Consider the following 23,817-nt stretch of genomic DNA (forward strand, 5'->3'; position numbering starts at 1 on the left):
TTTGCACATCACAAAAAATAGACTAAAAAGCATATTATTACACCATAGCCAAGAAAAACTAAAATCAAAACAAGAATAGCTTGTTTGTAGTACAAGTGATTAGAATGTATTACAATTCCAGTGCATTACTTAGAATGTAAATATAACAATAACTAGTGCCTGTGAGTTTAGCTCAGTTGGTTGGGACAATGCATAAAATATGCAAGGTATGGGGTTCAAACCCCGACCACTAAAAAAAAATATAACAATAACTCTACAAAAAACATAATCAACCCATTATTTACGTGTTTTTTTAACATAATCAACCCATTATTTACGTGTTTTTTTTTATAATTGTGAAAATTTAAATTGACCCACATGATATGTTCTGAATAAAGAGGATAATGCAATCCAAATACATAAAAAAAATCATATTTTTTAGATAAATACATAATTTCTTCCCTTTCTGAGCTCTTTTTGGTCATGCTTTCATTCTTTTTCAAAATTTATAAGGGTTCTTTTGGTCAATATTTTTTTTAATTTAAGTTGACTTCTCAATATTCAATACTATATATTTTTTATTTTTTTTAAATCAACTTAACACTTTTTGCCTATCCAATATAAATCTGACACGTGCAAAAAATTCAAGTCAGCAAGTTTTATGTTAAAATGGGTCAATTTCTCTCAAAAAAAAAAAATGTTAAAATGGGTCAAAATTGACATGAGAGGACATAAAATGCAAGGGGGTTAAAATTCATACAATTGTAAAGTAGGGAGTCAAAATCGATTAATTGAGAAGCTTGAGGGCAAATAGTACATATAAGTCTTTTATTTGTTTTATTTTAATTTTTTTTCTTCATTTTTTTAGTTTTTGTGTAATTGGTTAAGGGAAAACAAAAATTGATTCTGAAATTATTTAAGTTTGGATATGTTCATATGAAAATAATTTAATTACTAAATTTTAGTGTCAAAATCACATTCTAAACAAATGCTACAAACTTAGCTACATGTTAGAATCAATTCTAATCAAGAACCTCCAAACACACAAAGTGCTCCTGTGAAGTTTAAAAGCCATAAATGGTTTAAGTCAGTCAATCGCAAGAATCTGGGAGTGAGTGAAATCAGACCAAGCTTTGTTCCAGTATTTGTTGGAAAGCAACGTGTCGGTGTCTAACACTAACACAAAACCGACACACATGATTACATACAATTATTCTATTTTCTAAACTTATTATCAGTGTTGACGTTGTGTCTAGTTTTCGTGTCTGCCTCACCGTTAGTGTTTCATAGATAGGTCACCTACCTGTGCATTCTTCCTTCACCTAGCTCTCCATTTTTTGGGGTATGTTTTAAAACAAACCAAAAAAAATTGAAGAGGTTCAAAATGTTTTTGTCTCATGGTTATTTGTTGTCATGTCATGGGATGAAGTGACAAATATTCTTGTTAGAGAATCTAGAGATACAATCAAAACTTAAAAGTAACAAATTTAATACACACTATGTTGATAAATATGAATCATAACAGAAGCATAAAACACACCTAACCAAGAATCACTTATTCTGACAGTTACATAAACTGACATTATTCTCTTGATCTCAGTTTGGAAAAGGGAAAACTAAACAAACATGCACAACATTAAATAACTTATGATGCAAGTCACTGAAACAAACACTATTTATATTGATCCTTCAATTTTATTCTCATATTGATGCTTCTGGTGTATTAGAATTGGATTTGCCTAGGAACTAAACCATTGAAGTTCCGGGAGACTTATCGACACTAGCATTTCTTGTTCCATCGTTTTCACCACTTATTTCCTCATCTACATTGTTTCCTTGGAAATCTTTCTCCTCTCCCGAGATTTCTTCAAGCGATCGACCTTGTGTTTCAGGCACCAAGAAAGTGAAAAAGAATCCAAGCAAGTTCACAACGGCGAGGGCCATAATTGCTTGCTTGGTTCCTTTTGATTCATCATGAGCATTACCTATATAGCTCTGCACCCCAAAGGCACCTACAATAGCTCCTGATTTTCCAGCTGCAGCGGATATCCCATGACACGTCGAACGGAGCCTCGCAGGAAACAGCTCTGCCGGCACTATAAATGTAGTACTATTAGGTCCAAAGTTAGCAAAGAAAAGTGTAAGTCCAAAAAGTATAGCAAACATGACTGGGTTTCCATTACAAAAACCATATTTTGAACCATTCTTGCATGCAGATTCTTCTCCCCTGAATGATCTATAATTGTGTCCTAGAAACCACATACAAACAGACATCACAAGGAATCCAACGAGCTGGATTCTGAATCGTCCGATCTTCTCAATTAGGAAAACCGTGCACCAGTATCCAGGTACTGTGGCAACCAAGGCAACAGCAAACATCGCTCGAGAGAGCTGAAACACTTCCTGTATAGCATTCATTTTGGAAGCCTTGTATACAAGTCCACTAGCTGGATAAATATCTTTTTGTGTCAGTTGAAGACTATAGAAAGCAATGTCCAATAAAAACCAAGTACTAGTTGTTCCTAGAAGATGAAGGCCATGCCTATTAAGAAACTCCGAAGAGAAGAGTCCATAAGAGGGTGTCTCGAGTGGCCTGATAGCAATCCTGGTATTAGATTCTTCTGAAACTATGTTCCTATCAAGAACTTTTGCCATATCTTCAACGGCTTTCTTGTGATCTCCTTCAACCAAAGCAGTGTATCTCGCAGTTTCCGGCATTTTCATTCTCCAATAGTAAGTTAATGCTGCAGGAACAGCACCAAACATTAACACAATTCTCCAAACGAAATCACCTTCTGGTTGAGTAGATAGAACAGGATCAGTTTCAAAATCAGGAGCTGGAAAGTACGATAAGAATAGTTTCGAGACGAACATGGCTACGCCTCCAGCAACCAATATTCCAACTCCTTGCATAGCGAAAACAGCAGCAATAAAACTTCCTCGTGTTTTCTGATTAGCATATTCAGACATGATCACAGCTGATAGAGGATAGTCTCCACCGATGCCGAATCCTAGCCAGAATCTGAAGAAACAAAGACTAGTTACCACGGTTTTTGACGTGGAACCAAATGAAAGACCTGATGCTAAAGCAAAACCAACCATGGTAGTAAGAGTTATGCCATAAACTTTTTTTCTACCAAGTTTGTCACCAAGCCAGCCAAAGAAGAGTTGCCCTGCAAGGGTGCCACACAACGCAACACCGGTTATTGCATTGTTTACGTTTGTTGGAAGTATTCCTGGACTATGGCTAGTCGGATCAGAATAGTACAATCGACCGATAAGCTTTGTAACGGCTGTGATACAGAAGAGATCATATGCATCAGTGAAAAATCCCATTCCTGCTATCACTATTGCCAAGTAATGGTAGCTTTGTGTCTTGGCATTGTCAAGAGATGAAAGAACACCATGGTTAGTGGCCATGGCATTGAACAATGGATGGTTAGTTTTGTGTATCTGATGTAAAAATGAGAACAAGAAGAAAGGAAGGAAATATGCTAGATTATAAGGACTTGATATGTGAAAATAATTTCTTGTCTTTTGGGATTTTGACAAATGATATTGCTTTCTAAAAGCTGTAAAAATTTCATAGTAAGTAACGAGTTATTTAAATATCAGCTTCATCAAGGAAAAATGGCATTGATATTTGTGAACACACATTGTTTGTTGGCATTAATGGTTGAAAACCTTTATCTTGGCTAAGCTGCAATCAGTTTCTTCCACCCTAAGCCACCTTCCAATTTGATATAAAATAATGTAGCCATGTTTGTTTTTATGTTGTCTTTCACATTGCTGTCTGCATTACAGTTCTGTCTTTTACCAGTAATTATAATTCCTTGCTTTTCTTTTGAATATGCCAGGGTAACATGAAGATAGATAAAATCCATGAAGTTCCAAATATTTCGTTGAATTCACAATAATATTCGGAAACTACAAGGTAATGCCTTTTATTTTTTTTTTTACAATTTTATCTTTCATATTGTTTCTTTACATAGTACAATATAACAATTTTAAAGTATACTAATGATATTTTGACATCCATTTGATGACAACTTTATTGACAACCTTGTTTTTCTCACTTCTTATTGGTCAAAAACAATGGAGAGAGAAAAAGGAAGAGAGAGGATAACAACATCATGTGAGTATGAGAGAGAAAGTTGTTCAAAAGTTGTCAAAAAGTGGTTGTCAAAATATCATTTATCTTTAAAGTAATCAAATGCTACTTTTGGTATAAGAAGGAAATAAAATGAGGAAATATAGGAGCATGTCTAACAAGATAACACATTTTGGATTCCTAAATTACTTTTAGTTTTTTTATTAAAAAATAAACTTTTATGTCTAGGATATAACTCAACCGACAATGTCGAGATTGTTAGACTGAACCTTTTTGTAGTTACATGGATTCAAACTTAGGATCTTCTCATTTATATGTGCGTGTTTTCGATGGTACTTTCTACTACGTCTATAAACCAAAAATAAAATTTGTTACGGTGCACCTTACAATGCCAAATAAGATTTAAAAACAACAATTTTTTTACTATATTGAAAGAACTTAATGAGAATGATGTAATTTGCAATTAGGTGGTAATCTTGTCCAACACAAAGTTAGTATGAGAGAAAAGTTAATTTGGAGCAATAAAAGGACAGAATGTTCTTAGCACTACTCAAATAGCCTTGTCTAGGAAGTCTGATTATGCCGTTCCTTTGTTATCATCATATTGTCAATGAGGAATCATTGAGCTCTAGTTATTATCGAATCCTATTCATTTTTTATTATTTTAATATGGTATGATGACAAGAAAAATGTTAATGGTACAAACTGATTTCAAACATCAAGAACAAGGCAGAAAATTAACTACAATTATATTTACTAGCTATACAGCCAAAATTTGTTGTACTTGAAGTAATATTTTTAAAAAACAAAAAGATATTAAACTGCCAAGAATTTTGGAACATTGTACTAACTTGAAAGTTTTGTAGTGTCAAATGAAACATAAAGGTGGACATCAATGTTCCAAACAAAAACATAGCCCTTTAGCTTGTTGAAGAAACATTTCCAATTAGATTACTCCTGGAATATGTGCTAATTTAACTATAAATCCTTAGCTTGGCGCGTGCATGCGAATTTGTCTTGACTTTTTTTTTTTTTGGTACAGAATTTGTCTTGACTTTAATTAGTATATAAGTGTGAAAAAAAGAAGAAAAAAAACTTTGCCGATCATGATAGCGCCGTCTACGGTGGGAGACCTTGATAGGTCTCCTACCGGTGAGAGACCTCATTTTTTTTGTTTTTTTTTTTTTGCAAAATGAATGGAGCCATTGGATTAAATCCAATGGTTGAGTAAAAAAGGACAAAAATGATGCTTTTGTTATTTCATTCTTAAATTAGGGGTATTTTGGTAAAAGCAATAATAAATTTAAAATATTAAAATAATTTACCGAAATTTTTTGAAAAAAAATGAAATAATTTTTTAAAATTGAAATTTTCGTAAAAAAATGAAATAATATATCCAGATTTTTCGAAAAAAATGAAATAATTTTTTAAAATTGAAATTTTCGTAAAAAAATGAAATAATATATCCAGATTTTTCGACAAAAAATGAAATAATTTTTTAAAATTGAAATTTTCGTAAAAAAATGAAATAATATATCCAGATTTTTCGAAAAAAATGAAATAATTTTTTAAAATTGAAATTTTCATAAAAAAATGAAATAATATATCCAGATTTTTCGAAAAAAATGAAATAATTTTTTAAAATTGAAATTTTCGTTAAAAAATGAAATAATATATTTTCAAAAAAAATCAGATTTTTTAATGATTTTCAAAATTATATATTCCATTTTTTTTCATTTTTCAAAAAATTATATAATTTTCCATTTTTTTTTCATATTTTGCAAGGAAAAAAAAAAAAGGAGGTCTCTCACCGGTAGGAGACCTATCAAGGTCTCCCACCGTAGCCTTTGCCGATCAGGATATGTAGTTGTAGGGGCATGGAAATTTTCTTTTTAAACTTTTTCGGTTAAATATGTTTTTGGTCCCTATATATATATATATATATATATATATATATCAACTTTTTGTTTCAGTTCCTCTAAAAAATTTCTTCAACTTGTAGTCCTTATAAAATTTTCAATCACTACTTTTGGTCTCTATTTTTAATTTAATTTTTTTTATTTTTTTAATGAAATTGTTCAGAAATTTGTAGAATATTGTAAAAAAAATCCCAAAACAAATTAGAATTTTTTAACAAAACATAAATTAAATATGAATTTTTAACCATCAAAAATATAAAAATTCATATTAAATTCATGTTTTGTTATAAAATTCTAATTTTTTTGGGAGAGATTCTTATAATATTATGAATTTTTCTGCAAAATTTTATTCAAAAATATGAATTCTATATATGATTTTACTTTAAAAGAGGGACCAAAAGTGAAGATGGAAAATTTTTTAGGAACTAAAAGTTGAAAAAAAAATTAGAGGGACTAAAACGAAAAATTAACATATTCATAGAGATCAAAAACATATTTAACTTTTTTTTTTATTTAGATATACACATTGTTGATAGAGAGTACAAGAGTACTCAACTCAAATACTCAATACACAATGTTCAACTTTTACAACATCATTAAACATTCTGAAGGGCATAATCTCCAGCCATAAAATGTCATCCCCTATATATTTTTGCACATCCATTTCCAAACAATATATTAAGTCTAACTAATTAGAAAGAAAAAAAAATTAACAATAATTTTACTTATTTAAAATGTATATTAAAATATCACAAATGTCAAAATAAGATGAACAAATCTATCAATCAAATTATTTCTTTTTATTTTTTTAATTATGTTGTTGAATTGGTGATTTTAGGTAAGACATTGTTTAATAATCTTCAATTATGATTCTATTTTTTCAAGTGATTAATCTTGAATTGTGATATATTGTCTTGAAAAACAACATTATTTGTCTCTTTTAAGTTAACGTAGAAACATTATATAATAATAAAAAGGTTGAAGTTTAAACCGACACGATTTCTCCACATTTAAAATTTAAACGTGCGAACTCCGACCACTAAATTACTTGAAGAAAAAAAAAAAAAAACATAATCTAATCATAATCTTGTTTCCTTCTCGAATCATTCATTCATTGTCAATGGGAATTCCTGTCACTTCTCATAATATTCTTCTTTTCAAACACCCTCCTCCATCTTCTTCTTCTTTATCATCATCATCATCATCTCATCAAAAACAACAACCCCATCATCATAACACCATCAACAAAATTGAATCTTTCCAAAACTCCACTTCAAAAAAACCATTTTTGCACCAACCCAATTCACTACATTTTCAAAATGATAAACACAAACCTTCTTCTTTACCTTCATTGATGTTACACTACACAGAAAATTCCCTCTTTCAACAATCACAAACCACATGGGAACAACTCTTAAACAGTTCATATAACCCATCTCTTCATTTCATTTCAAAGCTCTTCAAATCCTACACAAAACAAAACAAATTCAACCAAATCATCATCATTCTTCATTCACTAAGCTCAAAAAATTTGACCCTTTTGCCTCAATTTTACTCATTAGCAATCTCTTGTTTTGGAGATGCAGGAAAGGTGAAATTGATGGAAGAAACAATCAATGAAATGGTTTCAAAGGGTTTTCAAATAGATTCCAAAACAGGTAATGAAATTCTTTTGTGTTATAGTGTTTTTGGTAGTTTGAATGAAATGGAGAATGCTTATGGAAGGTTTAAGAGATCAAGGTATTTGATTGAGGAAAATGTGACTAGGGCTATGGCTTATGGTTATATAAAGAAGAGAAAATTTTATGAATTGAGTCAGTTTGTTAGAGATGTTGGTTTAGGTAGGAGAAATGTAGGGAATCTTTTGTGGAATCTTTTGTTGCTTTCTTATGCTGCTAATTTTAAGATGAAGGGTTTGCAGAGAGAGTTTGTTAGAATGGTTGAATTAGGGTTTCGTCCTGATGTTACAACCTTTAATATTTGCGCTTTGGCGTTTTCGAGGATGGCACTGTTTTGGGATCTTCATCTTAGTATTGAACATATGAGAAGTGAGAATGTGGTTCCTGATTTGGTTACTTATGGCTGTGTTGTGGATGCTTACTTGGATAGAAGGCTTGGAAGGAATTTGGAGTTTGTTTTGAATAAAATGGATGTGGATGATTGTCCACAGTTGTTGACGGATCCGTTTGTGTTTGAGGTTTTAGGTAAAGGTGACTTTCACTTGAGTTCAGATGCTTTTATGGAATACAAGACACAACGACATGAGTGGAGTTATAGGGTTTTGATAAAGAAATACCTTAAGAAACAGTATCGGAGGGACCAAATATTTTGGAACTACTAACTAATTTGACAGATTTGTTGCACACTTTCAGTGTTATGTAGTTAATTTGAAACAAAGTTGTTCTTATGAAGTGTCAAGGTTGAGACATGATAAACATCGTTCTAAAAGAGAACACTCCATGCATATTTGTAGAAGAATCGAACATCATATGCATTCAATCTTGAATACTTGGTGAAAATGAAAGGCGGTGCATTTCATTGTTTGACAATTTGCACCTGAAAATCCAGGGAATTCATATTCATTTTTCCTACACTTGGTGCTGTACCACATGCAAGTAGGATTGATATTAAGGTTCTTCAATGAAAATTCATTCTCTACATTCATAATCCGAACAAGTTTTATCAAATGGTTTCAGAGCCCCTCCACAGAGCTTTTAGTATTTGATGCGACTGTTTGATGGCTACCACAAGAACAGAGTCAATGTTGGTGTCTTTGGAGCACACTCATGAAGGTTGGGTTAAAGAAAGAGAGGCCAAGAAATATCAGGAAAACCAAGAGAAGGAGGAGAAATAGTTGCCGCAGGAGGTGCATGATGCACAGATCAAAAGTTTGAAAGAGACAGATTCTGGCAGCTTTAATTTAAAAGTTTAAAAGATATGCAGAAGGTTATGATTTGAATAAATCTACTATGGTCTATGGAAGTGTGCAAGAGCATAGTGGGAGATACAAAAGGCTTGCCGAGGTTGAAATGCACTAAAACCAGAAAAGAAAAATATTTTAGATGTGATGAGTAATGTGAGCCTAATCATGTTTGTTAAAAATAAACAATATTAAGTGATGTTATAGGATGTTGTTCTGTGCTTGCTCATCATTGGCCCTTGAAATCATTGGTGGATCTCTCAGTAAGCAGCCTTTTGTCGTATGACAAATTGTGGAGTGATTGAAAAGTAAGTCCATTTTGAAGTCTCATAAAGACTTACTTAGTCGCCTCCGGAATAGCTTTAGATATGTGGAAGATGAGTCCTCAATCAAGGAGAAGGAATGTTTCATGGACCTAGGGCAGTTTCCTGAAGACCAAAGGATCTGTGATCCAACTTGGATTGACATTTGGGGTGAACTGTATGAACTAGATGAGAATGGAAAGAAAGGTATGAACATCATCCATAAGTTAACCGTACAAAATTCCGTTAATCACATGATACATCAAATCTTTATTTTGTCCTCGAGAGGAATCCATAAGTGAGGCAAGAAAAAGTATTGGCTTTATTTTGTAAAAGTTAGGATTTTTCTTGCCTCACTGATGCATCTCAAAAAAGTATTGAATTAACTACATGGTAATCTTTATCAAGTGGTTGAGACTTGAGATAAAGTGTTTAATAAATTTCAGAGAAGGTTGAATTCATCGAAAATACCAGAATTTAATCATTGGCTAGAAAAATCCTTAGTCAGACTTTATTTATCTCTCAATCGAATCTCGTATTATCAAACCCTTTGTCCTAGGAAAGGAGGGATAAAACAAAATAAAGCACTGTTTGCAGAATAGGCAATGTGCAGAAGCCAAACTTGTCACTATTGATGTGTATATTGTTCCATAACTATTTTTTTTGTATGTGTGCTCATGCTTTCTCAAATATTTTTGATGTTAGGCTTAGCTTTATAAAAGAGGTGCTTAACAATTGATACACAACATTGATATGTCTACTGTGATATTGTGATTTATTGTTACACGTCGTTGTTGCTCGATAAATGAACACAAATAGGATATGTAGTCTATTTAAACATTGATGGTACTAATTAATATAAACTCATGGCTAGAATCTAACGAGGATATGGCTCAGTAAATGAAGCCTCGTTTACTGATTTAATTGTGGATTTACTTGAGTTCTCTTCCCACAGCCGCATTTCTGGAAAGCTTCTAACCCTACTGTCCATAAAAAATGCAGGTTCTGCAGGTATTGGGAGAGTGAGAGAATAGCTGCTACTTAGCATGAGTGCAATGGTAGCCATGGTTGGTCGTTTAGCTACATTGTCTTGGACACATAGTAAGCCAATATGAATGCATCTCATGATTTCATTTCTTGAACTGTTGTATAATAATGGATCTATAATATTTGTAGCTGTTTCTTCCCTCCAACTTCTCCATGCCTGCAAGTATATATTTACTCTATTTTATATAAGGGTGTTGTTAACGAGTGCCCCTGGGGCACTCTTTAAGGGTTCCAAAAGAAGAAAGTATTTTATAAAAAAGTCAAATATTTCGATTTCCGATGCATTGATTACACATATTTTTATGATATTATAAAGCCCTTAACTAGTGCCCCGGGGGCACTAGTTAACATTTCCCTTTATATAATTATTTAGATATTATATTTAGTCTATCAGAGTACGAATAAAAAAGGTCACACCATTATTACTTCTACATGAATGTGTAAGAGGAATGTAATCTTCTAATTCCTAACTTTTACACACACCTCTACTCTAGTATATTAATAATGAGAAATGATATTTTGAATATTAATAATGAGAAATGATATTTTGATACAAAAGATTGACATGAAAATTTTGACAACAATTCAGATGAGTAACACAGTTCAAATATGTGGTTAAATACGTTTAGTGATAGTTAATGAATATAACAAGATGTCACAAGTTATTAACCATTCATAAAACAGAATTAACCATGATTTTGAATCTCATTAATCATGGATATTTAAACACAATCATATATAATTATGTCGGTAGATAGTTAATGCGTTGTGACACTTTGTTGTATTCATTATCCTTCTACTTAATATAATTAACCATATCATTGAATTGTGTCGACCATTTGAATTATTGTCGAATACTGATGCCAAGTTTCTGTGTCAAAATAACACAACCCATTAAGAACTTAAGGTTTGTCTCGTGTATACCTTGAGATGTGAGTGGAATTTGCTCGAAAAATAAAGGTAGTCTGAGGAGGTGAGTGTAATTTTCTCTACTTTTAATGACAACTAAGAAACAATAATGTGAAAAGAAATACGTACGAAGCTCAATAGATCCTCTGAATTTTCCCCGTGACGAGTGCTACTATTCTTTTGGCCACTTATAATCTCAAGAACTAGTACACCAAAACCAAAGACATCTGATTTCACCGAAAATTCTCCATGCATTACATACTCAGGTGCCATGTATCCACTACATGCCAAATACAAACAAATATAGTTAGTGAAAAAAAATGAGTATTCTGATGGTAATACAATTTTCACTTGGGTAGTGGATAACTGAAAACAGAAAAAATAATTTGTTTACATTATTTATAATTTGTTTCATTAATTAAGGTGAAACAAAATCTATTACTTACTAGGTTCCAACAATTCTACTTGTATTTGCTTGTGTTTGATCCACAAGCATTAGTCTTGCCATGCCAAAATCTGCTATCTTAGCATTCATGTCTCCATCTAAGAGAATGTTGCTTGCTTTAAGATCACGGTGTATAATGCGTAGTCGAGAATCTTCATGAAGATAAAGAACGCCTCGAGTAATACCTTGAATGATTTTGTAGCGCTTTTCCCAATCTAATTGTGCTTTCTTTGTTGGATCTACATGTACAACAAAGTTGCGCACATTTTAACTATCTTGAAAACATACTTTAAGTAATTGAGCAACAATCTAATTATAATGATATTCTTATTATACCAAATATGAAGTAGTCAAGACTTTTATTAGGAACAAATTCATAGACAAGTAATCTTTCTCTCCCTTCAACAGTAAAACCAAGGAGTCTAACTAAATTTCGGTGTTGAAGTTTGGCCACCAAACGAACTTCGTTCTTAAATTCTAGATCTCCTTGACCAGAATTTATGGATAACCTTTTCACCGCAATCACTTGTCCATTTGAGAGTCTACCCTGAAGACACTATTTGATTGAGTTAGTAAAAGAATGTTAGCCAAGTTTTTTCATATTTTGATGAAGTAATAGAATATTTTAAAAAATAGAATTATAAACCAAATTTTTAACAGAAGAATAAAATTAGTCTCCAATTCTCTCACCGCTAAATTTAATTATAAAATTAGAGACGAAATTTCATATTTACATGTCTAAAATTTCATCGTTATTTTTATTTTTTAAATTTTTTATATATAAATACAACTATATATTATCTCACCTGATAAACAGCTCCAAAGCCACCTTGCCCAAGTTTATTAGAATCACAGAAATCATTTGTAGCAACTCTTATAGTGTCAAAGTTAAATTGTAATGACTCAAAGGTTGTAGCTTCTTCATCATCTTCTGAAGGGACTGAGATGTGGCCATAGTTTGTAGAAAAGAAAGAACAGTTATGTTGCTTATGTAGGTGAAACAGATACCATGTTCATAACAAAGTGGGAATAAATTCATGTTTGGAGGCCTTAGACTTACTTTTACTACTTTCCCTTAGTTTCTTCACTCGTAGTCGTAAATATATGCAGATGAAACATAGCACCAAAACAATAGTAACAACTGGAATTGCTATGATGATGTAAGTTCTTGAAGTGTGATCCTTACCTACACAAATCAGAAGATCCTTGTTAAGATTCATAAAAATTCTATGATCAATCAATATTTTCTTGTGTCTATATCTTTTAACTCTAGAACTCAATTTGCTATTCTAACTGTTTCTTTTTCTTTACTTGCTTTTGTTCATCAGAACAAATAAAAATGATGAAAATTGAAGGATTACGTGCATACATACCTTTGTGATTGGTAGATGGTGAAATAGGTGGTGGCGGCAGCAGGTGCACAGGAAGTTCATAGAACCTATAACTTTCATATCTAAGATTACAACTTGGTCCAATAACTCTCCCACCTATCATATTTTCACAACAAGATGGAAGATTAGCTATAGCTTGATCCAAACATTGATTGCAATCCAAGTAACTTATATCAGGTGTACACTGCATTAGACTATATATATCCTGAAAATTTGGACCTGTTAATAGAAATTTAAATGTTAGTTAGAATAGTTAGCTAGACTTGCTAGTAGTAGTTTAGTATTTAAAAACAAAAACTATTGCTAAAATTTTCTAATTAACTTTTATATTTATACTACCTGTTACATTTGCTGTAGCATATTTTTTCATAGAATCACCAGTTGCAGCTTGATTTTTCAAATCATATAACAATTTTCTCAACACTTTATTACTGTAATTTTCCACATCCTTTGCATTAAACGGATCCCACATAGAAAATCCAGGTTCTGTTTCCATTCGTCCAAATATCGACCGGTTTGAGTAACGCAGCATGCATCTATGAATCCAACCAATTGCTTCTTTTTGGTATGGACAGTTTTGTGTAAGCAGAACTGTTGAATTGTGGAGACATTTACGACAGTTTTGTGGATCAACATCTCCTCTGCATAATCCTATGGCATATACTTTGTCGTTGTCTTTGCCATGAGTGAAATTGTAGAAACCGTAGGTAATTTTTGTGTTGGAAGTTAGAGTTGATAAAAGTGTGTTGAGGTTTTGTTCATATGTGCTGTTTTTTGTGTAGTTGCCTTTATCATTAGCACATGATGGATAGAATTCTGGCTGGGCTATGGTTTCATAACATAGGAATGTGGTTATGATGAGAAGGAGAAAACTACAACAAATTTTAAATCTCATTATGTATGATATTATGCTCTTGGTATATGAAAACTAAACTGGGTGGTGATGTTTGTTACCCCTTTATAACAAACTTTATTTGAAACAATGTTTTAAATGGGTTTGATTGGGTCATGAGAGGAGTCGGCTATCAAGCACGGATACGGGCACGGACATCAGACAAGACACAGACACCGATACGCCTACACCATTAATAATTTAAGAAAATCATATAATTCAGTATAATTATATGTGTCGATGTCGGACATGACACGTGTATGGCATCGAAACACGCCTAATCCGAGAAGTGTTTGTGTTTCATAGGGAGCTGGGAACTCATCTATTTGAGCAAGACACACAAAAAATTGACATTGCATTTTTATCTAAAAATCTTAAAGTTTTAGGGTATATGACTTATTTGCGTGTGTAATCAAACAATCTCCGTAAAAGCAAACAATAATACCATTTATCTTTGAAAATTCTTCATAAAACTAAATATCTATGATCAAAATGAAATTTATACGAGGGTTAACAAAATTAACAGTATATTAATTAAATTAAAAATATACTAAATCTAAAGCTTAAAATTATTTGAGGTCTAAAGAAATTGTCTCATTTATGTCCCTTATTCGGCCTTTAATCTTATATTTGAGGGAGGGGTGCTAATAATTACCACAATTTTTTACTTTATGGGTCAGTGTTCCGGGCGGGACACTCTTTAAACATTCCAAAATAAACAATGATTTCAAATGCATTAATAACATATTTTTTCATAAATACTTACCATTTATGGTCTTTAAAGAGTTTCCGAGGCGAAGGGCACTCGTTAACATTTCTTTTTAGAAAGATCTTCAATTTTTTGTCCTTTTGCATTAGAATTTTTAATAAATGTTTACAATCATTTAAAAAAATAAATAAAAATGAAAATAATTGAGATGATAAATAAAAGTCATTCCGCCAATGCATTGTCAATGAAATATGAATCAAAATAAAATCACATAAGACAAAGTCAAGAAAATAGAAAAAGTCTGGTGTATTTTAAACGGCATGACCAATGGCGTCTCCTTATTGGTTATTACCGTGAGAGTTGATTGAGACATGAGTATCAAAACAAAAAATTGGAGACATTTCTCACGGTAACCATGGAATCCGACTCCAAGATTACTTTGAATTTGATTTCTAAGGAGCATCACCAATTGTTCCACCACCTCAATTGAACCTTATTTTGTATGTGTCTCTGGAATTTTAGGCAACGAATGTCTTAGTTTCTTTGTCTTGTTTTTACATTTTAATCTATCATAAAAAAATTGTATAATACCAACTCTTGTTTTTTCTCTCATGGAATGACCGTTTTTCCAATGTTTTCAAAACATTATTTTAACGGTAAGAGATCATGCTCCACATTTACCAACCAACATAGATGTGTTATTTTGTGGACCATAGTCGTGGCATTAATTGAAATATTGATTTACAAAGACACAAACAAATAACAAAAACATCAAATAAATCTAATGGTATAAGGTTACCAAATTTGCATGTTGTCAAAAACTACAGGGTCCTGCTAACCGGTGTTCCCGAGGCACCGGTTAAACATACCATAAAAGAGAATTATTATCATAAAAGGAAACTGTTTTTGACTTTATTATAAATTAATTATACAATCTCAATGCATTAACTACTATATAATTTCCCTTTTCATATCCTTAACCAGTTCCCCGGAAGCACCTGTTAGCATTTCCCAAAACTTTACTATATGGAGTGATTGTTTTTCCGATGTTTTTACAAAGCATACCGGTCGAATCTGGAATTGGCCAATTTGTCATTGGGTTGATATCCACTGCATTACAGTTTGGTTTGAATTAGATTAAATTGAGTTGAACGGCTTAAACTGATATTGGTTTGACTGAGGTTCATATTATACATCCATTGTTTATATATTTGTTTATATATTTTTTATTTGTTTATATATTTTTAAAAATTTTACTTTTTTTCCATCCATTGTTCAATTCAACTACAACTAAATTAATTGAATTATGACTCAAAGTTCTCACTAAATTAATTTCTAGCCGAGTTTTATTAACGTTGTATTTTTTATTTTTACTTTGTTTATAGCATTTCATTAATGATAATAGATTCAATACAATTGGGTACTTCATAATAAATTGTGGGACTAGCTGTTAAAGTGGCTTCACCGGCAAGAACATGGGCATCTACATTTGTTTGTCTCCGACTAAACTCCACCCTAGAGTTTGCAAAAGAGGAAGATAAAATATTCTGACATGCTATAATGACTTGGCCAAACTCTGTTGCATCATGGCGATGAGAATTAAAAGCATCTGCGGTTACATTGGAGTCGACCATAAAATCCACACTATCGAATTGCATGTCAGCTAACAATAGCAATGCATGAAACAAACCAAGAGCTTCCCAACATCAACAGAATCCTTTATAGTAAAACTCATAGTTTGAGCAAGGATAAAGGTGCCATCTTCGACGTGTAAACAGACCCCAATACTAGTGCGGTTCCAAGAGGAAGAGAAAGAAGTGTCAATGTTACACTTTACCCTGCCTGGTTGTGGCTTCTGCCACAAAGAAGGACTTGCTGGCGGTGGAAGCACGTGCCGAGACTGTAGTTGTAGGCGTTGCTGAGAGGTGCCTCCGGCATGTTCTGATCCGTTCTGCACAGATGAAGGCTGAGAATGAGATTGTGCTGACATCCATTCGTCCATTAGGTGTCGAGCCCGATCAACAACATGAACACAAAGCTCTTGTTCATTTTGCCACAATTTGAGATAACAATGCTTCCAAAGGCTCCATAACACCGCAGACATGCACTGTTTATGGTCGTTTGTGAGCTTATAAAGTAGTGCAAAAACAACGTCTTCCACTATAATGTTATTGTGAATTACGACACCTACCTCATCACCTAAACCAACTATCTGCCATACCTGAACAACAAAAGGACACTGAAAGAAAACATGTGCAGCATCCTCGTCTTCATCGTTACAACTGACATAACTTGTAGGGCACTACACACCTTTATCATGTAGTCGTACTCTGGTTGGTAGGCACCCACGACAAAGATGCCAAATGAAATTCTTGACTTTTTGTGGTAATTTCAGCCAACATTGTATTTGAATGGTAAGAGAATTGGTTAAGAGAACATATTCCACATTTATCATCCAACATTGTATTATAGATGAGTTGTATTACTTAAACATCAAAATATAAAAATCTTATATAATAGTGTTGTACTTGCAGTGAGTACAATATTAAAAACTAGGGTTTAGACTGTTGTATGTGATCCCCTGATAATGCTCTCAAGAGGTGTATTTATAACCCTTTGTGAACTTGTTTTCGCGTGACTTAAGCCCCAAGCAAGTTGGGCCTTAAGTCTTTTTACTAAGAAAAATGCTCTTCTCCCAACAAATTTTGCTCATTTCCAACCAAACTTCCGAAAATGCCTCTGGCGTGAGTTAAGTCACGCATGTGTTAATCCTGCGTGAGTTAACTCACACTGCCTGAGTTAACAAAAACTAGGGTTTAGACTGTTGTATGTGATCCCCTGATAATGCTCTCAAGAGGTGTATTTATAACCCTTTGTGGGCTTGTTTTCGCGTGACTTAAGCCCCAAGCAAGCTGGGCCTTAAGTCTTTTTACTGAGAAAATGCTCTTCTCCTAACAAGTTTTGCTCATTTCCAATCAAACTTTCGAAAATGCCTCTGGCGTGAGTTAAGTCACGCATGTGTTAATCCTGCGTGAGTTAACTCACACTGCCTGAGTTAACTCACATTAATGCCTACTAGAAATTAATGTGGATCTGATTGTCGGTGCTTAGTATAGCACTATTCAACACTGCTTCTCATTAATTTCTTCCCATAATGTGTATTGTGTAATAGTGTTATACTAAGCACCGAAATCTTGACAATCTTACCATTCTCAAAACCCAGAAACATCACATTCACATCATGATCAAATGAATAATAGCTTCTCTCCTAGAGAGAGCCCTAAATACATGTGCAAGCTACAGAAAAATTTATTAGTTGTGTAGGATTCAATTTCTCAAGTAGAAAAATTATGGATCTGTTTGATTTAAATTTTAATTTTTTTTCAGTTATTATGACTAAAAAATATACCATTTTATTCTCATTTTTTTTTTATAAAAACAACAAATACTAAAAGAAAAATAGGGTTAAATATGATTTTGGTCCTTATAAATATATAAATTTTTTGTTTTACTTCATCTAAAAAATTTCTTCGACTTTTAGTCCTCAAAATTTCTATCTTCACTTTTGATGACTCCTTTTAAGTAAACTCATATACAGAATTTATATTTTTGAATATAAATTTGTTTAAAAATTTATAATATTATAAGAATCTCTAAAAAAAAAAATTTAACAACATGAATTAAATATGAATTTTAAATTTTTATGGTTAAAAATTCATATATATTTAATTTATGCCTTGTTAAAAAATTCTATTTTTTTTTTGGAAAGACTTACAATATTCTCCACAATTTCATTAAAAAAAAATACAAATACTACGCATGAGTTGACTTAAAAATAGGGATTAAAAGTGGTGATTGAAAATTTTATAGGGACTAAAAGTTGAAGGAAAATTTTAGAAGGACTAAAACAAAAAGTTGGCATATTTATAGGGACCAAAAACATATTTAACTCAAAAAAATATTTGTTTAAATTTGAAAACAAGAAATCATGTGAAATCAAGTTGAAATTTTTGTAATTAAGAGATTCAAAACTCAATAGAAAATATTTTGTAATTCAAATATACCCTAAGTTTTATTGGAGATCACGTATCTTTTTTAAGTTTTCTATATAATCTATCAAGTTTTAAGTTTTATGGATTAAAAAAAGAGCACTGCTATATCTCCCGACAGAATTCCTCACGAACCGATCACGAAACACTTTTGTATAGCTATTAATTCTCGAGTGATGCTATATTTCCCGAACCATTTTGCTCACGATTATCCCGAATAAACTTATTGTTACATTTCTTTCACATATATACTACTATTATATTAAAAAAAAAACGAGGTCATGTGTCTAAAAGGAAAAGGGACACGCCCTCAAAGAAAAAATCCACCGTCACACGTTATTCCAGTATCCCTTTTAAACAACTCTATAACTCAATGCCTCATTCCAATCGAAAGCATATAAAGCTATATAAAATTAATAATTAGATGTGAAGTGGTTGCGGTCTTATATATATTGCTCAATTAATAGTTAAATAATGCAAGTTTTCACCAATAAAATGAATGCAAGTGTATGTTTGCATGCTTATCGGGACAAATTCGTGATACAACTTGTCGCGAGATTCAGCATTTTTCTTAATTCTCAACAAAGTATTCAAATCAATTACCAATTGAAGTTGTAACCAAAAAAAAAAATTACCAATTGAAGTAAAGTTAGACTTATCCATTTTGATTTTGTTCACTTGCAAACACTCGTGGCTGTCCATCCAAAACTTTACTCCACCACCTACCCTGGCTTTGGACAAACAAGTTTTTTTCATCTTTAAAACCAATTTTATTATTTCCAAAACTTTACTCCACAACCTACGTACCCTGGCTTTAGACTTATACTTGTGCATGATCTTATATTTAGGGACAAAACTTTTTTGTAAACTACTTCTATAAAAAGGGACGGAGAGAGTATGATTTTGTCCTTTAATATAATGTTGGTCTAATTTCAACCGCAACCAACCAGTGGAAATTAATGTAATGTACTCATTAGTTAGACACAAAGCCTTTGTTAGTTAAAGCACTCATTATTGCTGTCATTTTTAGTTCAGTATATGAAAGTGTTTTTTATCATCAAAATTATATACTTGTGAATATGAATATCCCTTGGTAAAATTGTACAATTTAACTCCTTTATATATTCCATTCCATAATTTCAAGTTACATAAACTTCAGTTGTAATACTTCTCTTTCTTGTACAGGATTGTATAGTAATCCTCAACTCATTTGATGTGATGCTTCATGCTATGATGTGTTCTTGGTGTCCTCATTTCATATATAAAAGGTAATATCTCGTATTCTAATTTCAAAATTCTAATACTTGCATCACCAACTCAATGTTTATAAGCTTGAATGATGTATTGTTTGCTTGACTTTATTAGAGGAATCATGAAGTTATTTTGGTTAAAATATTGATGGAATGCTTTCTTTGGACTATTTTAGTGAAATACTTGGCCCATCTGCATCCCTTTTTAACTATCCTTTGTTCCCTAAATGTCTCAATGTGATTCATGAGTTTTGACCAAAAAATCAAAACAGGGTTCATGAGGCAAATAGTTTTCACTATTTCATATCACCTTTTCAGAGTATATACATTGACCTAGTAAGATGGAAATGACCAGAAATCAACACTCATAAAATGATTCACAATATATCTTTTTAAATTAGGAGAATGACGCAAGTTGTTGATCACAGGTGATCGATGAACTTTAATTAAGGTCGAATTGATAAGGAGTACTTGATTACGTAGCCTAACTCACCTGGACATATTTTACTTACCTCTGAGCCAAACTCAAGATTATCAGAGTCACTTTCCCTTAAAAACCGAAGGATTAAGACAAAAGAAATTGGGAGAATGAAGCCGACTTTATGAAAAGAATGTTATTTATTTTATAAAGTACAAAGATATTCAAACTTTTTCTTTCTCCTTTCTTGAGTTCTGTTTTTCTTGGATTGTGTGATTCTCAATTATTACCATGCCTTTTCCCAATCTCCCATCTCACTTGTTTTTCAAACACATGAGAACTGATTTTATGTGAGAATTTCTTTATAATCAATAAAATAAAAAGTGCACTTTAGTCTCCCATCAGATGGAATACTTTAACTTTTTCTTTTAGTTGAAAGAATTTGAATTATTACCTCAAACATACCAAAATCAATTTTATGTGTCTGTCATCACTTTTGGCTCTCCCAGCTGTGAATGTAAACCAATCAAAACCACTATTTATTGCTTATTTAAAGTCTATAGACCACTTTCCAAATGCCACATTACTAATTTTAGCTATATTATCATGTAACAAATTGCCATGATTTTTCAAATTCAAATCAGGTAATGAAGATCATTTGAAGTCAGAACTTGAAGCTACAACTTACCAATACAACTTTTATCACCAAACAAGCATCATCAATGAAGTTCCAATTCTTCATTGTTCCATTTCTTCTTCTAAGCTTCATATCATCTCTCTTTAACTTCACTCTAGCTGACTTAATCTCAGACAAAAATTCTCTCCTTGAATTCTCTTTTACTCTCCCACATGCCTTAAGATTGAACTGGAATAACTCAACTCCAATTTGCACTTCATGGATTGGAATAACATGCAACCAAAATGAAACTAATGTCATAAGCATCCATCTTCCAGGAATTGGATTAAAGGGCTCCATTCCAAACAACAGCAGCCTAGGAAAACTTGATTCCCTTAGAATCCTAAGCCTTCATTCAAATGAACTTAGTGGAAATCTTCCATCTAACATTCTATCTATTCCTTCACTTCAATATGTTAATCTTCAACACAATAATTTCACAGGCCTAATCCCTTCTTCTATCTCCTCTAAACTCATTGTGTTGGATCTTTCCTTTAACTCTTTCTTTGGAGCTATTCCTGTATTCAACCTTACTAGGCTCAAATACTTGACTTTGAGCTATAATAACTTGAATGGCTCAATCCCATTTTCCATCAATCACTTCCCTTTAAATTCTTTTGTTGGAAACTCTCTCTTATGTGGTTCACCTCTCAAAAATTGTTCTACAATCTCTCCTTCTCCATCTCCTTCTCCGTCAACTACTCGATATCATAAGACTACAACTTCAAAGAAATTCTTTGGAGTAGCTTCTATACTTGCTTTAGCAATTGGAGGAATAGCCTTTCTTTCTCTCATAGTTTTGGTGATCTTTGTGTGTTTTTTGAAGAAGAGAAAGAGTAACATCAGTGATGATATACCGAAAGGAAAGACGAAGAATGAGGATTCGATTTCAAAAAGTTTTGAGAGTGAAGTGTTGGAGCATGAACGGAACAAATTGTTCTTCTTTGAGGGCTGTTCTTATAGTTTTGACCTTGAAGACTTGTTGAAGGCTTCAGCTGAAGTACTTGGAAAAGGAAGTTATGGAACAACATACAAGGCTCAATTGGAGGAAGGAATAACAGTTGTGGTTAAAAGGTTGAAAGAAGTTGTGGTTGGAAAGGAGTTTGAGCAACAGATGGAGGTTGTTGGAAGAATTGGAAGACATCCTAATGTCATACCACTTAGAGCTCATTACTATTCCAAAGATGAGAAACTTCTTGTTTATGACTACATGCTAGGTGGAAGCTTGTTTTCATTACTTCATGGTATGTTTTTCATTCATACATTTCTCTCTTTTTGTTTCATTAGTCCATAATGTGTTTCTTTTTCATCGTTTTTTGACTGTATTAGATTTAATTAACTACTCTTGTGAAAAGTAAACCGAAATGTTAAACTTAAAGATTAGATCTTTACATGAGCATAAAGTAACTTCTATAGCAAAAAACAGTCTGCAACAGCAATTGTCGCCGTGATATCAGGGCTTTTGATGTCGGTATGAAAACATCGCGACAGCAAGAGTAACTGTATCAAACATATTTGACGACGATTTTTCCACAATATCAAGGATAGTGGCATGATTACAACACGATCCTAACCCAAGTTTAAAACATTGGTGTATATTAGACACAATCAATAATATGAAACATAACATGACTTATAATGCCTATTGTTCTATAATTCTAATATGCACTCAATTTTTAAACAACATAGGAAACCAGGGTGAAGGAAGAACTCCATTAAACTGGAATTCAAGAATGAAGATTGTGCTGGGAGCTGCCAAAGGAATTGCTTCCATCCACAAAGAAGGAGGTCCAAAATTTATTCATGGCAACATCAAGTCAACCAATGTACTCATAACACAAGAACTCGATGGTTGCATCGCTGATGTTGGACTTACTCCCCTTATGAACACCTTATCAACCATGTCAAGATCCAATGGATACCGTGCTCCAGAAGTAACCGAATCAAGGAAGATTGCCACTCAGAAGAGTGATGTTTACAGCTTCGGTGTAATCCTTCTTGAAATGCTTACAGGGAAGATTCCATTAGGATATTCTGGTTATGATCATGACATGGTTGATCTTCCAAGGTGGGTTAGGTCCGTGGTTCACGAGGAATGGACGGCTGAAGTTTTCGATGAGGAGATGATTGGAGGGGGAGAGTATGTTGAAGAGGAGATGGTGCAGATGCTTCAGATTGCCTTGGCTTGTGTGTCAAAGGTGGTAGATAATAGGCCAACAATGGACGAAGTTGTTAGAAACATAGTGGAAATTAGGCACCCTGAGTTGAAGAAAAGTACATCTTCTGAATCTGAATCTAATGTATAAACACTATGACATGAAGCTTTGATTCTCAAGTCCTGCTACAACTGCGAGAAAGAGACAAGAACACTATGTATGATGTTTTAAATTCCATATTTCTTAGCGAGAATACTAATGTTTCAGATGCTCCATGTTATGTTGGGCATTCGAGTTTTCATGTTGCACAATTTTGGTCTGATTCAAGGATCATGATGCTGACTAAACCAAAGGAAGCCATTAACATTTTCTTTTTCGATTCAACAGTCGATCTTGCTTTCTTCTTTTATGCTATACTTGTTTATTATGAGATCATTTTATCCTTACAATTGAGGAACATACACAAATGATAAGGTAGAGTCAAGGGTAAATACTAAGAAACAGTCCCCAAATAAGTAGTTTGATCGGTGACCTAAGGGAATCTAAAGACTTTTATTCAGGTATAGGGTTCGATCCTTAACAACTAAACCTAGTCACATTTTCCCGTAAAGAAAAAAAAGGAAACTTGAACCATTTTATATAAA

At 32.6% G+C, this 23,817-nt stretch overlaps 4 protein-coding genes and 1 pseudogene across 8 annotated transcripts; 2 read left to right on the top strand and 3 right to left on the bottom strand.

Annotated features, from left to right (window-relative positions):
• Positions 1-734: 734 nt before the first annotated feature.
• Positions 735-3,744, bottom strand: LOC146922983 (low affinity inorganic phosphate transporter 8). Its single transcript, XM_085715742.1, has one exon. The coding sequence runs from the start codon at positions 3,397-3,399 to the stop codon at positions 1,726-1,728; it is 1,674 nt and encodes a 557-aa protein (XP_085571868.1). The 5' UTR covers positions 3,400-3,744; the 3' UTR covers positions 735-1,725.
• Positions 3,745-7,118: 3,374 nt separating this feature from the next.
• LOC146922984 (pentatricopeptide repeat-containing protein At3g42630 pseudogene) lies at positions 7,119-10,424 on the top strand (annotated as a pseudogene). The gene is made up of 2 exons (XR_015012658.1): positions 7,119-9,438; positions 10,234-10,424. The product of XR_015012658.1 is annotated as a pentatricopeptide repeat-containing protein At3g42630 pseudogene (transcript).
• On the bottom strand, positions 9,719-14,243 carry LOC146922985 (cysteine-rich receptor-like protein kinase 29). Of its 3 annotated transcripts, none has more exons than XM_085715747.1 (8): positions 13,363-14,243; positions 13,006-13,242; positions 12,693-12,818; positions 12,439-12,572; positions 11,969-12,179; positions 11,634-11,871; positions 11,317-11,467; positions 9,719-10,435 (listed from the first exon to the last, which is right to left on the bottom strand). In XM_085715747.1, exons 1-8 carry the CDS (start codon positions 13,916-13,918, stop codon positions 10,109-10,111), a joined length of 1,980 nt encoding a protein of 659 aa, XP_085571873.1. In that variant the 5' UTR covers positions 13,919-14,243; the 3' UTR covers positions 9,719-10,108. The 3 variants fall into 3 exon arrangements, with proteins under 3 accessions (XP_085571873.1, XP_085571872.1, XP_085571874.1); XM_085715746.1 differs by having other exon boundaries at positions 11,969-12,188; positions 13,363-13,992; XM_085715748.1 differs by having other exon boundaries at positions 12,702-12,782; positions 12,964-13,242; positions 13,363-13,992.
• Positions 14,244-16,287: 2,044 nt separating this feature from the next.
• LOC146922986 (uncharacterized) lies at positions 16,288-16,943 on the bottom strand. Its single transcript, XM_085711644.1, has 2 exons — positions 16,935-16,943; positions 16,288-16,845 (listed from the first exon to the last, which is right to left on the bottom strand). The coding sequence occupies exons 1-2, from the start codon at positions 16,941-16,943 to the stop codon at positions 16,288-16,290; spliced, it is 567 nt and encodes a 188-aa protein (XP_085567770.1).
• A 2,697-nt stretch (positions 16,944-19,640) lies between these two features.
• LOC146922987 (putative inactive receptor kinase At5g58300) lies at positions 19,641-23,557 on the top strand. Of its 2 annotated transcripts, XM_085715749.1 has the most exons (3): positions 19,641-19,941; positions 20,986-22,261; positions 22,707-23,557. In XM_085715749.1, the coding sequence occupies exons 2-3, from the start codon at positions 21,064-21,066 to the stop codon at positions 23,321-23,323; spliced, it is 1,815 nt and encodes a 604-aa protein (XP_085571875.1). In that variant the 5' UTR covers positions 19,641-19,941; positions 20,986-21,063; the 3' UTR covers positions 23,324-23,557. The 2 variants fall into 2 exon arrangements, with proteins under 2 accessions (XP_085571875.1, XP_085571876.1); XM_085715750.1 differs by lacking the exon at positions 19,641-19,941 and having other exon boundaries at positions 20,798-22,261.
• Positions 23,558-23,817: the final 260 nt, after the last annotated feature.

Source organism: Medicago sativa, chromosome 5 (genome assembly GCF_051527215.1).
Source record: "Medicago sativa cultivar Bolivia chromosome 5, Bolivia_mono, whole genome shotgun sequence".
Lineage (NCBI taxonomy): Eukaryota > Viridiplantae > Streptophyta > Magnoliopsida > Fabales > Fabaceae > Medicago > Medicago sativa.